The following is a 16156-nucleotide window of genomic DNA, read 5'->3' on the forward strand; positions in this document are numbered from 1 at the left end:
GGCACGCCCCCAGCTTGGAGTACCGGCACGGGAGCAAAGCAATATACTGCTGTGGATGTATGTTAGCCACTTAAAAGAAAGGCTCACCTAAAAAGATCAATATCTATTTCAGTGTACTCTATATTTAGAATATTTTCACCGCTTTATCTTGCCGTCAGACAGCCCCTTTCGATGGGGAACTGAGCTGTAAATGAAACTTATCTATGTTCTCTTCAAATCAAGCAGACTTTGTTGACAAAAACAGTATAGATAAATTCCACTTTCAGTTCAGTTTTGCGTCGGAAAACATTGTAAATATAGCGTACACTTAAATGTATATCAGTTTTTTTAGGTGAGCTTCTCTTTTCAACCCTGTCTCCTACAAAATGACGTTCCCATACAACTAAACTGCATTCTCAGTTACGTTTCGACATATTTAAAATTTTAAACAGATTTAAACATGTGATTAATGTTGTAAATTGAAACAAAACAAAAACACAACAAAACTACTTGGTTAGTTTTAGTAATAAATGGTTTGGCTTAAAATGACTATGTTTCACACTGCACACAAACAGCAGTCTCCTGGGGGAAAGTCTAGGCGGCTAACTAAAGTGTTAGTTTAGGCGGCTAAAATACATTATGCTGCCGGCTCCGTCCACAGCAGTATATTGCTTTGCTCCCGTCCTTTCTGCTTCTCCAAACTGGGGGCATGCTGACAGTCATCTACTGTAAGTAATACACCTACTATGGATATGTACCTCATACAACCCCACTTCAAAACACCCAAACTATCCCTTTAAGGTGATTTTTATGATCTAGGGCTGACACTAATGGCAGAGTTAGTACAAACTGAAACTGCGCGGTCATCTAAATACTCAGAAAAGGTGGGTGAAAGGTTGTGATGGTGTGTGTGTGTGTGTGTGGATTGGGGGTTTATTAGGTAATGTAAAGAAGTAGCAGTGCATGTTTGCACAAGTAAGCGCAGAGGCAAAGGGACAGACAGGAGAAGCGATTGGTTGCGGTGACCCTAACCAAATGCACAGGTTAAATCCAGAGGGTTGTACTGTGACTGCTGCTGAGAGGAAGTGCGTCTTGTTTCATTAGCTTCTCATCCTCGGGTTAACATGAGAGAGCCTGAACCTTAAGAAAGAGAAGGGAGGTCTCAATACGCAGCCAGAAGCTGAAATCCGGGATTATCAAGGTAACAGGTAAGGGATGATATCATTTTGCCTTTAGCAGTCCTGTACACCTCTACGGGTGCAGCACGATCACAGGCTCAGTTCCTACTTGTTACCGTCTATTCTCAGTATACACCTGCTTTACATCTGTGAGTCACTTCTGGGAGACAGTTTCCAACAAACTATGCTACTGTATTATTTGTGCCTTGACATTGTTGAATGTACAACATCACCCTAGAAATACACTCCCCATCAAACACTATCATTTTAACACAACACATTTGGCCATTCTTGGCTACCTGACAATATGAAACAAAGTACAAAAGAATAGAACTAATTCATGAGAAAACAAGAGTAATAACACATTATCCTTCCTTGTTACCTGGTCCTTTGCTTTACCATCACTGCAGTTATTCAATCTTCACAAACAAAACGTCCAAAACCAGCCCTATTAGGGTTTTATAAAACAAGCACTGGAGAGCAAACAGGACATTCATTGACTTTAATGGGATGAACTGATCAACCATATCTAATAAAAATCATTGCCCCTGGCTAAAGCTGCTGTAGAATTGAATTACACATGGAACACAAAGCTTTCATGGCTTCTTAGAAAACTGTAATTCAATCTGTTTAGTACAGAGAAGGAACAGATAAAGTCCAAATTAAAACATTAAAAAAGTTTTGGTGCATGGGATATTCAAGGAGGAAGGAAGCTGAAGGTGAAGTGATCTTATGTCTCCTGAAAAAAAAATGTTAAATCCTACCACCAACCTGTAAAGCAAAGACATGATCTAGTATTTTTTATTCTGCTCCTGACATGGCCCTGACACATAAAAGTTCACATCTTGGTTTTCTAAACTGAATATTTTATTTATGGAAAAGGTAAGCAGTCATAGAGGCCTGTTAAAACATTACTTTTTTTACTTGTTTTATATATTGTATAACAAATAAATGTAATGCCTGGATAGTTAAAAAGTGTACTTTTAAAAAAAAAGAAAAAAAAGTTGAATATTAACAATGAAATCTTAAATAAATGGCTAATGAATGTATTCTGTCTTTGTACTTATTGAAAGACAACATTACAGTCACCTGGTATTTCCATTAAACATAAGTGGCACAAAGTAACACTTTTATATGTTTATCTGGATTTCACATGATTGTGTCAAGCCCTGTAACACAGCAAATGTGTTACAATTGTTTAAACACATTTGCTATGTTGAAATCAATACGTGTTCTGTCATTTTTAACACATGCATTTTTGAAAGATTTGAAAGTAAAAAACGACAGACGCATTGGCACCTGACCCCTAAAATGAGAGAAGACACAGAACATCAATGAATTGTTATTTTCCCCTCTACGTGGATTCATCTTTAAAAAACACTGATTGTTGCACTGACAACTCAGCAGCATGATGTGCAAGTTTATGGGAACTCAGACAAAAAAAAAAAAGCGATCATGCCAAGCCCACATCAAACATGGAGTGTTCAATTATAAAATATCACGTGGAGGGGAGAGAGCAAACCGGTTTAAAAGCTCGCATTTGATATCTTGTCCGCTGGAGAAGGCGAGTCTTATAGTTCCTTCAGAATGGGCAGACTTCAGTCCTCAGACCAGTCTGGACAACAGCAGCTTCGGGTCATGGAGAGGTGTCCCTAGCTTTACCAAGTACGGAGCTGCAGAAATTGCTTTAGTAACGGTGCTATATTTAAATAACCATTTATGTTTATCTTTATTATATTATGAAAGAAGTTTTTTTTTTCTTTTTTTAATTGAGTTGACTGTTAAAAAGGCGCACACTACGCTTTACACGCTCAGTGACGCTGGGAGGAGTTGGCTCTGAAGTACCTGCTACTGCTGGGCATCAGACCACAGATGCAATGTTTTATCTTAATGCTGCACACAGACATTAGGTCTGGCTGCTATGGGAGGAAATCATGTCACCTCTCCAACTCCCTGGCACTCCTAACCTGTAGCCTGTTTCTCGCTGTACTCCAACTTTTACGCACAAACCTCTCCAAAACTCTCTTTTTGTTTGTCTTCCCTCCTCTTTGCAGCCCATGTACGCGGAGGTGGCAGCTGTAGTTTCGGCGGAGAACACTCGCTTGGGATTGTCGCCAACTCAGACCATCAGGTCCTCAGTGGGGCTTCCGTAAAAGCACCGCAGAGAAGATGAATATCCAGGTCCTGCCAGAACACAAGCTCTCGTCGGTGGCCCCGCTGAAACAGTGCAATGTGGAAAAAAAAGAGGTAGAACTGATACTGGTGAAGGACCAGAATGGCGTCCAGTACGCCAGCTCTTCCATCATTCCCTCTCCTCCAGGACTCACCGAGGAAGAGCGAGAAACTTGGGGCAAGAAAATGGACTTTCTCCTGTCGGTTATTGGCTTCGCGGTGGACCTGGCCAATGTTTGGAGATTTCCTTACTTGTGCTACAAAAACGGAGGAGGTGAGTAAAGCATGTATTTCTGATCGAGTGCACAGATGCTTAAAGATTTAAAAAGAGAGGTCACAAAAGTTAGGTTCAGGTAAATCCTTGTTAGAATAAAGAATACAATAATAGAATAGAATAGAATAGAATAGAAAGCTTTATTGTCATTGTATTAAATACAACGAGATTCACAGTTGCCACTTCTGGTCCGTGCTTTAAAACAAATACTTGACGAGACTAAACGAGGCAGATAAAACATATAACAGGTAAAACACACACAGTTATAAAGTAAATAAGGCGTGACTGGGTCGGCCAGGTATAAAAGTTAGTCAAAATTATTTTTTTTCATTGATGTTCTGTGTCTTCCTTCATTTTAGGGCCAATGCGTCTCTATTTTTTTTACTTTCAAATCTTTCAAAAATGCAAATCTCTAAGAAGAAATGTGTTAAAAATGACTGATTTCAAAATAGCAAATGTGTAAGCAATTGTAACACATTTGCTGTGTTACAGGGTTGACACAATCATGTGTAATCCAGATAAACACATAAAAAGTGTTACTTTGTGCCACTTATGTTTAATGGAAGTACCAGGTGACTGTAAAGTTTTCTTTCAATAATGACAAAGACAGATTACATTCACTAGCCATTTATTTAGTTTTCATTGTAAATATTCAACTTTCTTTTTTTAAAAAGCACACTTTTTAAAGGGACTATTTGTAACTTTCAGAATTGCTTGTTAACAGCGACACCTGCGGCCTTGAAATTAATGGAAGTCAACGTAGAGCTTGCACTTGCTCGCTCTACATAGACATGAACGAGCATCGCTCAAAACAGTGAGGCGACACACGTCAGCTAAAACCACAATATCACTCTATAATTCACCTGCTTGGCAGTAATGCTTGTACATTCATTTGTAATACAGTATATAAAACAAGTAAAAAAAAAGTCATGTTTTTAAATGCAATTACTGAACATGACATCAAACAATCAGGCGAACCACACCTACAAAGTCGTATACCTTATCTTATCGGACTGAGATAGAGCTTGTCAGTGCTAAAATCTGACATAATGTCAAGAGGTCTAACATCTGCAACATCATCGAAATTCATAATTTCAAAGTCTTTAGTTTGTTGCACAACATATGCATAAAAAATGCTCATCAAAGTACAGGACTTCAAGTACTCTAATAAGAAAGAGGAATGTCTCGCCCTGGGGTATAACATTATTTATCTCACCAGAGATCCAATCCTGTATTTCTGGCCATTTACAGTCAGCGAATGTGTAACTATATGATGCTACTCATTGTCAAATCTGTGTGAAGGGCTGATTTAAGTCCCTCCAGTATAATAACAACTTTTTTTGAAAGAACCAATGTTCACAGGATGGGCATTGCCAACATTGCATTTTTTTACAAAACGGGTCCCCAAGCTTGAAATTTGTTGAACCTGATGTTTATAAGCAAGAGTTTTGGCAACATTTCTGAAATTGCATACCACATGCACTTGCCTCTTCATTGGATTATGCTTGGCCTCAAATCTCATACATCACAAATGTGAAAGAGGTCCAAACAAACAAACAAAGCATTCTTGGATAGTGTACCATAAAATGGTCCTTCAGAATTAGATTTTGGCCAAACAACTTCTTGTAATCTTCGTATGATGATCTATGAAGAGCTGCTTAAGAAACACAGTAAGCCCAACACAGAAAACAGGTGCAAAAATAAAGCTGCAGAATTCTCTTAACAAAATGAACAGATGCCAAAACTGGTCTCAGATCTCAAATTGATAATGACACTTGGTTTGTTTTTCATGTAACCACAATCAAAACCCGCAATTCTGTTATTAAGTTGCTCCAAGGTGAAACGCTTTTCGTCATAAATGAAGTTGGGCTGTCAATCGATTAAAATATTTAATCACGATTAATCGCATGATTGTCCATAGTTCATCGCGATTAATCATAAATTAATTGCAAATATTTGTATCTGTTCAAAATGTACCTTAAAGGGAGATTTGTCAAGTATTTAATACTCTTATCAACATGGGAGTGGGCAAATGTATGTATATATTTATTATTGGAAATCAATGCAACACAAAACAATGATAAATATTGTCCAGAAACCCTCACAGGTACTGCATTTAGCATACAAAATATGCTCAAATCATAACATGGCAAACTGCAGCCCAACAGGCAACAACAGCTATCAGTGTGTCAGTGTGCTGACTTGACTATGACTTGCCCCAAAACTGCATGTGATTATTATAAAGTGGGCATGTCAGTAAAGGTGAGACTCGTGGTTATCAGACAAAACTGGCAAAATTTGTGTGCAGAAAAGCGTTCCACCTAACTGCACAGTGTATGCATTGCCAAATTATCTGCTGTCAAAATTGAAAGAGTTCGACACAGCTTTTGAGTTTGTCCATTAACTTCTACTTCTATACCAGAGTTTTCAAGGACTCTGGTGTCCTGAAGGGTCAGGGGACTAAAGTATAATGCGTTTTCCTGTCAAAGGATGAAGATGAAAAACGTTTTTGTTTTAAACTAAAAACAAAAAAACAGCTGCTTTTCTTTTTTTTTTGTCAGAATCAAAAAAAGAAAATCGTGGAGACAAATTAAAAAAACGGTCCAATTTAGTTTTTTGCTAATTACTTATTTTAATTTTCCATTTTGAATTGAATCAATGAAGAAAGGCAGACGTGACCCAGCAGTAAAAGTAAATTTGCCAAAATAAAAGCCACAAGGATAAAATGGACATTCTATAAAAGTCTCAGACTCTAACGGTCTGACGACGACCCTAAGCGGTAACACTTCACAATAAGGGACACAAAAATGTGAGTAGTTACTGGGGAACGAATGAGGAACTAATTGCTAGTGAACCATTAGTTAATGAGTAACTCCCAATCAATTTGTTGGCATCATTTGGTAAAAATTCCATAATAACCTTTCAGCATATTGTAATTGAAGTGTTCTGAGAGAAAACTAGACTTCTGCACCTCCTCATGGCTCTGTTTTCAGACTTTAAAAAATCTAGTCTGTGACGGGAGACTTTGACCAATCACAGGTCATTTCAGAGAGAGAGCATTCCTATTGGCTGTGCTCCGGCCATGTGAGCGATGCTTGGTATTTCCTCAAGAGATCTCAACATGGCTGCTGGGTCACAAACTTTCTCATTTTAGATAGATAGATAGATAGATAGATAGTAACTTTATTGATCCCGAGGGAAATTCAAGAAAAACAGCTAAACAGTAGGGGAGAGTGGGGTAAGATGAGCCAATTTTTACTTATGCTGTCCTCGAGGTTAGGACAAATGAGACAGAAGCAGAATGAAAACTTGAACCTTAAATTCAGGATCTCTCCTATCAAATGAAATGATCAGCATGCATCCATCACAAAGCTGTCTGGAAAAAATGACCTTCCCAAAAAAAGTGCTCCTGTGGCTCAACTTGCCCCAGGTAAGGGGTAAGTTGATCCGAGTCAGTGGGTAAGTTGAGCCATCGTGGGGTAAACTGAACATCTGAGTTTTTAAGTTTAAACCTCAGCATAAGTGTGTTAACAAACAGTTTCACAGTTATGAACTTGTGAGAACAAACCACCTGTGAGTTTCAAGACCATTGAACAATCAAAATATCATTCAATATTCGACAATATTCCAGTCGTCAAGGTTGCAGTGAAATATGAACTGTTGCTCCCTCCTTGCAGTTCCTCCAGCCTTTTGAGGTTGAGGTAGCTCCTTCAGCACATCACTCAGTGGAAAAGATGCCTCATCCTTTTCCTTGAATACAAAGGTGGGCTTCTCACGTCAAGTGTTTCCCCGGATTCTTCTGAGAAATCTTGCACTCACTTCGTTGCCCTCCAGGCTCTCAACCAAGCCAATGTAATGGTAGCTTCTGCCTTTGGATACAAAGTTTACTATGACAAAGTCACCAACTGACAGATCTGAGATGTCTGATTCACTTCTCTCATCATTAGAACTCTCATGCTCAGAAGTGTCATCAAATGGGATGGGAACATCACTCTCCTCAGAACTGCTGTACGCTGTGATTTTCGTCTTGGTCTTTGGTTTGACCTAGGCCTACCTGCTAAACCCTCCTCTTTCCAGTTGTTGGGGACAGGAAGGTTGTTCTTTCTGCCAATTCCAATGCCAGTTCACAGCATTTCTTTGGAGTAAGGCCGTGGAACTGTTCAGCCAGCTTCTTGATATGGTCTGCAAGCTCCTTCTCTACCTCCTCTGTGAGGACCCTCTTTGCCTCTACTGTTCCACTATAACCAACTGTTTTAACTTCCTTTATCTCCCTCTTCTATAAAGGTTAACACATAAAAAAATCAAACCAAGTTGTGTAACACTCAACAGTAATACCATTTTATACATCAGAGAATTAATTTGGTTAATTTATGGTGGGGTAAGTTGAGCCAGTGGCTCGGAATAATAGTAGAATATTAGTGAGCCAGTGGCTCAATTTACCCCATAGCCTTTGGCTCACTTTGCCCCATAGCTACCATTTTGGAAAAAATGGCCCAGTTTAGCAATTCAGGCTAATCTTTAGCGAAGGGATTAACATGGTGTTATATCTTAGTAAATCACCAACATGTATAATAGATTTTTTTAGACCTGGATAAATTTGCTTTGACCTAACATTCATTATTCCTGACATGCAGAAAATGTACTTTGACTGGGAAAAAACTGTTTTTGGTGTAAAAAAGTACTTACTACTTCTCCCATGTGCTTAACTCCATCACAGCAAGATAGAAATGATGGGTACTTCCTGAATTTATGGTCACATGACAAAACATAATCACAGTTGCCAAGATACAGGGGGTGGGTCAACTTACCCACTGGCTCATTTTACCCCACTCTCCCCTACACTACAAGATGATTCTGAAAACATTTGAGATGGGCATTACAGTAACAGAATATTGATTCATATTTGATCAGCGCTGCCTAGTTTGACCGTTTAGTTGGAGTTCGCGAGAGATTGACTCGTGGCTCTCATAGACGGCAGCTGGACACCAGACTCCAGATCAGCTCGGACTGGTTGTTTTTCTCCAGTCTGTGAAATCTTGCAGGTGCCATTAGGGCCAAACGAGCGAGGAACGAGTCAGGAACGACTTGATAATTGATGAATCGTTAATGAGTACTTCTCTAATAATTCCTAAAGGAGAACTATATAGTAGATAATGATGAGTTACATAGAGAAAAGACTGGGAGATCCTAATTAATCATTAAGTAATGATTAGTTCACGAATATATGTGACTTGATCATACTGACCACTTTCATGAGTCGTTCCTGATTAACTCTGAATCAGCTGCTGAGCTGCACAAAACTAGAAATGACTCATTAATTACTGATTACTTAAACATGAGTTACTGTTTTTGTCCAAGTAAAGTGAGACATAATACAGTATAGTTATTTAGGAGTTGCTCATTACTTCATCATTATCTTTACAATTAATTCTTCAAAAAAAAATCAGAGGCAGCAGGATTATTTATTCATCATATTCAACATATACAGTAATATTCACAGCCATGAATATTATGAAGTTGAACGTCATAGGTCGCTTTAGTCCCAAAACTGTTGACTTCATCAGGTTAGATCTATATAGTATGTTGGTTAGCCTTAGCATGTTTGCAGTTAGTAGAAATGCCACATAGGCTATGTTCACTTCACTCACCAGTTCTTGTTGGACACAAAAAGTTAGTGTTGAGGTTAAATAATGATTAGATAATTTCAGCGTGTACATCTGATGGCCCCAAGCTACAATTAAAAAGTTTGTTGCATTTTAAGCATCGATCAGTGCGCCATCTGAACCTAGAGTGGCACATGCTCTCTGGTGCTGGGAGTGGGTGGGTTCTGTCAGTCAGTATCGTGTCCGTGGGTTACGTCAAATGTGCCTGTTTAAAATGACTTAAAAACCCTCACAAACTACTTAGCTTTGGTTTCCCCACACTTCAGTTTTTAATTATCTCGCAGAGAAATTGGCTATGTTGTGTTCACGTCATGTTTTAATTTTAATGCACGGAGGGTTTTTGAGTAATTTTGAACAGGCACATTTGTGGTCACCTACTGTAACTGACAGTATCCACCCACTCCCAGCAGAGACAGCAGAGCGCATGTCTTTGCTCAGAACACGCGGCGTTTTTTTGACAGTTTCTGTCTCCGATGCCTCCAGCATTAACTTATTAATTGTGGCTTGGGGCCATCAGATGGACACATTGAAATTATTCGATCAATATTTAAACTCAACTAACTTTTTGTGTCCAACAAGAACTGATGAGTGAAGTGAACATAGCCTGTGTGGCAAACAATTAGAGTAAGGCTGGCTAACCAACGAACTGTATACCGCCAACTTTATGAAGTCAACAGTTTTGGGACTAAAGCGACCTATGTGCTGTTTCGCTGGAATGTCGTTGAACTTCATAATATTCATGGATGTGAATATTACTGTATATGTTGTCTGAGTATGATGAATTAAAACACCTGTTAAGAATCCTTTTTGAGGAATTAATTGTAAAGATAATAATGAAGCAATGAGGGACTCCTCAATAACTATTCTGTATTATGTCTAACTTTACTCAGGGGGGGTAACAAAAACAGTAACTAATGTTTAAGTAATCAGTAATTAATGAGTCATTACTAGTTTTGTGCAGTTCAGCAGCTGATTCAGAGTTAATCAGGAACGACTCATGAAAGTGGTCAGTATGATCAAGTCACATATTCGTGAACTAGTCATTACTTGGTGATTAATTAGGATCTCCCAGTCTGTTCTCTATGTAACTCATCATTATCTACTATATAGTTCTCCATTTGGAATTATTAGAGAAGTACTCATTAACAATTCATCAATTGTCAAGTCGTTCCTGATTCGTTCCTCACTCGTTCGCTCCTAATGGCATCTGCATGATTTCACAGACTGGAGGAAAACAACAAGTCAAGTAAGTGTGAACTCCAATCCCTCCGACAATGCATGTATTTCCCAAAGATGCCAAATGAGTTTCTTTATCAGTGTGCATTGTGATGGACATTTTGGGCAAGTGAACATTTTGGTGTGATCTAATTAATAGACTTGACTTTTGAAATGAGGTGCAACACCTTTGCTCTCCTGTTTGTTGACACAGGTAGATCGTATAATGTGTACTCGAAGAACGAGAACACAGAGCTGAGCGGGGCTGGGTAAGCCAAGTTGCATGCCCAGTAAAGCTTGAACAGCTTGTCCACAGGACATGCCAGGCCTTTGTCCAAGGGAATGGCGATTTGTCAGACTTGGCCACGATGACGTACCGCTGTGATGCTCCCCTTAGATGACCAATGCAGGCTACTTGTGGCTGTATGCTCTGTGCAGGATCCTGGGATGCACTGTAGAGGGAAGTAATGGTACTACCTAAAATCAGAAAACAGAAATATAGAAATAAGTCAAGTTCAATTCAGCAGCAGCATGTCGCAAACTAGTGCTTTATAATTAGTTTAGAAGAGACTGTTATCAAAGTCAAATGTGATTAAATACCCCCCATGCAACGTGTTCTAGTCCCTGTTAAAGTCAAATATGAACAGCCAATAGTAGTTCTATGTAGGTTTATGCTCAACTTAGCTTCATTAACATTAGCCATCTGACGTTAGAGACATAGTTAAAAAGTCACAGTTTGTCGTAGCATCATTTCGTTTTGCGTGAAACCACTCAGTGAACTACATCTCTACATCTCTAGCTATGTTCTACGCACAAATGAAATGTTATCTTACCTGATGTCTTTCATCCAGTGACTTCTGGTCTTTTTGTCAGCTGGGATGCGAAAGAACGAGCAAAACCAGTTGCTCGTGTGAGTAAGTCCCAGTACGAAACACACAAGCATTGTAGCTTCAGCGAGAGAGACGTCACTTACGCAAATTTTGGATGTGTAGTCTTTCTAATTCCAGGGTGTTCGTCCCCTCACACTGCTAGTGACACGTCCATCTTCCATGGCAGCCAACAGCGAAAAGAGCAGTTTGACGGTTGCAAATTGAAACATTTGATTTCAGCTCAACGGTGATTGGTTAATGCACTCAACACACAAAAAGGGTGGGCCAGCTCCGTTGTCATACTAAAGGTTAAAAGGTTACAGAAATGACACCGAATGTGTTGAAGTGCCATTGACACAGCAGATGTGTTGAAAAAAAATTAGACATTAGTACTAAGAGATACTGCCACCAAGTTATTTTAGATTAGATTTCAGTTAGTTTGCTATGTTGTTGTTCTAATTCAAGTTCCTTTAATCTCCTTTAATTTACTTTTTAGTTGTCCCAGGTGTATTTGCATTAATGGGAAGTGCATTTATTGAGGCTTGATGAAGACATGATGAAGGAAATACCTCATTTCATCAAGGCATGCACGTAGAAAAAGTGTAAACTGGCTGACTCCTGGTTACTCAGTGTGTGTAGTTGAATCACTAACAACAGGTTGTTTTAAACAGTTTTTTTATCTTCAGTGTTTTGGTTTTCCTTTCAAATGTTAAATAAATAAATAAAAAATAGGACAAACACTGTCTTAGTAAACTAATTACACTGTTATTCAAAAATCACCCAATGTAAGCTGGGATGGGCTCCAGCCCCTGCATGACCCTATAAAGGATGATCGGTTACAGTTAATGGATGGATGGATTTTAAAATTGCTTTAATGTTGAGCCACTTCAGTTTGTTAAATCCATTAATAGTCCATGAGAACGTGTTTTATCTTACACAATAAAAGCATGTACATGTAGGGGTGACGCGGTATACCTGTACGTATTGATAACTGTGATATTCAAAAATTAAATATTGATATCATGTTAATAATACACATGATCATTTTGTGCAAATAATCAAGCACCTCTTAAATAATTTTATACAGCTATGGTTACAGACTCTCTCTCCACCTCCCTACACTTGTATTTTGAGTGTAATTATTTCACCAAAAAAAGAGAAAAAAACGAACAATAAATAAAGTTATAGATGAATTTGACTGATAGCATTACTTTTTTTTCAAATCTTCTATCAATATTATGGTAATTTTTGGCTACAATTATTATGTAGTGATATCGTGACAGCCCTACAGTAGACTACGTAAACGTGTAAAGCCGACCCGGAGCATTTCATATCGTCAGATAATTTATGAAATGTTTTAGCATCTATTTGCAAATGATATGAATATCTGCTTTATCCGGTATAAATATATACTGTGAGGTTTATTTGTTTGGTTTGGTTTATCTGGTCTAATTTAAAATTCAAAAACAAGTGTCTGAGCTCAGGTCAGTATGTCTGAAGATTAACTTTCACTGTTTTCAAAACTCCTGAACAGCTGCACTGTAGTGAGAGCAAAAACAAAAAGTACAGTGTGTGCAGCTGAATCAACAAAGGCTTGTTTTAAACACAGCGTTGTTTCACCCTCAACACTCATCAACAGAGTGCTCACTAGAACGTGTGCACTGTCCCTCTTGTTTGCCTGCGTGTCCACTCACATGGCCAAAAAAAAAAATAAACTTGTTGTGCTCAGTGCCCCGAAGGGTCAACTCCACCACCGGCCTGTCAATCATATTGGCCCTAAGCAAAATGTATTCATTACGGTAGATAATGTGTCATTTGCGATGGACAATGTCAAGAACAATTCAATTACGGGAGGTCATTTCCTCGTCGGTGGATGTGCTACTGAGGCCCAGCATGAAAATTGCTGGGAGCCTTCCTGCTTGCGTGATATGGTGTGTTGTTTTTTTCCAACAATTTCGAGACCCCAAAACCACCACTTTTTTTCTTTTTCTTCCTTTGGTTTTTTGTTTTGTTTAGCATTTATTTCCACATTTTAGCATATTGAATATATTTTTACTGTAGACAAAATATAAGTCACGCTAGCAGGGGATTAAAAAGACTTTAAAATGTAAAGCATGAAATGTGATTATTTCTCTTTCCAGGTGCCTTTTTGATCCCGTACATTCTTTTCTTGGTCATTGCGGGGATGCCATTGTTCTACATGGAGCTTGCCTTGGGCCAGTACAACAGGGAAGGGGCAGCTACAGTTTGGAAAATTTGCCCCGTCTTTAAAGGTGAGCTTTGACACAAACACGCACACACACATGAACCTGCATATCTATTCACTTCAGCCTCTCTCTAACCTCTTAAACTGTCCTACTTATAGCTCAGTCATGCTCTTTTTCTTGCTTCTCTTCGGTGTCTTGCCCTTTCATTTCATCCCTTTGTTCTTGTCCTTTAACCCTCATAGGTTCAGAAGTGTCACTTGTGACTAATCTCTCTGTCACATCGCCTATTTCTCTGTTTCACCTCTCTGCATCGTTTGATTTGTCTCGGCTTGTACTTCCAACCTTATACCCCTGTCTATGTTGTTTCTTTTCAAATGTCGAGCGAAGCAAATGCAAACCAGGCTGGTGACCGTGGCATACTGAGGAACACAGTAACTGGGGTCAATGTAATTACAAGTCACTCAATTAAATTAATCAGAGACACAACCAAAAAGCTCAAATCAAACATTATCTATGCTGTATTATTGTTATAGAGAAGGCTTTGAGCACATTATAAAATACTGACTAACATGGATTTATGTGAAACTTGTATAGACTTTATTATAGCAACTGGGCATTACCAATATGATTTTTTTATATGTGATATGGACTTCACTATAAAGCAAAACCTGCAAAAAGCGGTTCCTAATTAGCATTTGCGTAGATCAGCGAGAAAAGCAGATCTAAGAACCTGGATCTGGAAAACCACAAAGCCTGACCTCGTCTTACATTGTGGTCTTTTCTTATTATTTGAAGCAGCATGTTTCAAATAATGTCAGATAAGCACGTCAGTCTGCACTATTGAATCAGCACCGGTCACTGCTTTTGTTGGCTACAGCTCGGAGGAGGTCTTTGTTTTTTTCCTGTCGAGAATGAGCGGGTGATGGATTTATGGCTTCTCTTGTTTTCGAGTAAGGATTTCACATTCCAGTGGAGACAAAACAACTAACCCCAGAATTTACTAAAATAAAAAGTGCAAAATGATGGAAAGTAAGCATTCGCACCCAGTGGATGTGTGTGAAAACCTCATGGTGGTGATAAGATGGTGAAGGGGACTGAAAATATTTCTTGTGAGGACCTCAGATTATCAGTTTATCAACAAAACTATACTATAGAATATTTATTATAGGCGACTTTTTATCTATACAACACAGCTAACGGTGGGAGTTGTCTTAGAGATGCGGCGTCTGTTGATGTGGTAAATATCAACCTTGCAATCTGTACCTGCCATCCATGATTAGCTGCTTATTTTTGGTAATTTCTGTAATGCACATATTCCTATGATGTTTGGTGTTATGAGCATGTAAACATGTTCTAGTAGAAACCCAAAATACAAGTATGAACCTGGAAAAGAGCATGATATGTCCCCTTTAAGTGAATTTGCGCTGGGCTGCAACGGCACTGAGCACAGTATGAGTGTAAACCATCATTTTGTTCTTCCTCACTAATAACACTGTGTTCCTCAGGTGTGGGCTACACTGTGATCATCATAGCCCTGTATGTTGGCTTCTACTACAATGTCATCATTGCCTGGTCCCTCTTCTACCTGTACTCCTCCATGACCAATGAGCTGCCATGGCTCAAATGCGGCAACATCTGGAACAGTGAGAACTGCACCGACCCCAAAGCCCTCAACGCATCCATCCTCGGCAATGGAACATCTTACGCCAAGTACAAGATCACCCCGGCAGCAGAGTACTATGAGTGAGTGGTTTCTGAAATTCAGTTTGCAGAGGTGCACCATGTGTAGGCCATGACATGATTTACATTTTATGCAACTGTCGAAAGAAATGTAATAGAAACACTCTTTGGTAACCTGACTTTTTCAAGTTTGAACAGGAACATAATATCCTGTACATCACAGCTATTCAAGCGTCAGACCCTATTCAATTTCCTTACAAGCCATGTTGCCAAATCAATAACAACAAAACACACACACAGATCAAGTAACCCACAGTCACACTGACAAAATGATCCAACCGAAAAACCGAGCGTAGTGTTGTCAACTTATTTCCAAGTAGCTGGAAAGTAGCAAGCAGCACTAGCTCCAAAAGACCCTAAATCTAACGAGAAAGCAGAGAATTTGATTTATTGATTGCTGTTGGGATGTAGTGAGAATTTCAATAAATATAACAAAACGTGTTTTTGAAGAACAATACCAACCCTAGCTTTAATACTGATACAGTTTTTGCTGAGTCATAGGTTGAATACAGTCCACCCAACAACAAACAGTGTCACGTGGAAGTGTAAGGATGATTTCATGTTTTGGGAGCGTTGTCTGAATAATACTTTCTATGACACAAGTGCACTAGTAGCCACACAAAGAGGCTGAACAGTCACTTAAACATGAGCGGGGGACACTAAAATTAACCTGACATAAATGTTTGCACTATAAAAAAGGAGTATACAAAAAGTTCAAATGCACTCTTTGAAGTGCATGAAAAAAGCTCCATCTGTTTATACTTCAAAGACAGACAGTTCTTCCCCAGCTTCTGTGAAGACTGACTGTGCAGCCCAGAGGAAGTCTGTGAAGTGACTTGGACAGTACAAGGGACACGTG

General features: G+C 38.9%; 1 protein-coding gene across 2 annotated transcripts in view; it reads left to right on the plus strand.

Moving 5' to 3' along the window:
* The window catches only part of slc6a2 (solute carrier family 6 member 2), a 38865-nt gene that overhangs the window by 1982 nt on the left and 20727 nt on the right, over positions 1 to 16156 (plus strand). Inside the window, exons 1-4 of one of the 2 annotated variants that reach the window (XM_074610462.1) lie at positions 2686 to 2822; positions 3212 to 3603; positions 13492 to 13623; positions 15063 to 15300. In XM_074610462.1, coding sequence (XP_074466563.1) covers positions 3327 to 3603; positions 13492 to 13623; positions 15063 to 15300 — 647 coding nt within the window. In that variant the 5' untranslated portion in view covers positions 2686 to 2822; positions 3212 to 3326. Of the gene's footprint in view, positions 1 to 2685; positions 2823 to 3211; positions 3604 to 13491; positions 13624 to 15062; positions 15301 to 16156 lie in introns of those variants that run through there. The other variant, XM_074610471.1, reaches the window with a different exon arrangement.

Source organism: Sebastes fasciatus, chromosome 2, assembly GCF_043250625.1.
Source record: "Sebastes fasciatus isolate fSebFas1 chromosome 2, fSebFas1.pri, whole genome shotgun sequence".
In the NCBI taxonomy this organism is placed as follows: Eukaryota; Metazoa; Chordata; class Actinopteri; order Perciformes; family Sebastidae; genus Sebastes; species Sebastes fasciatus.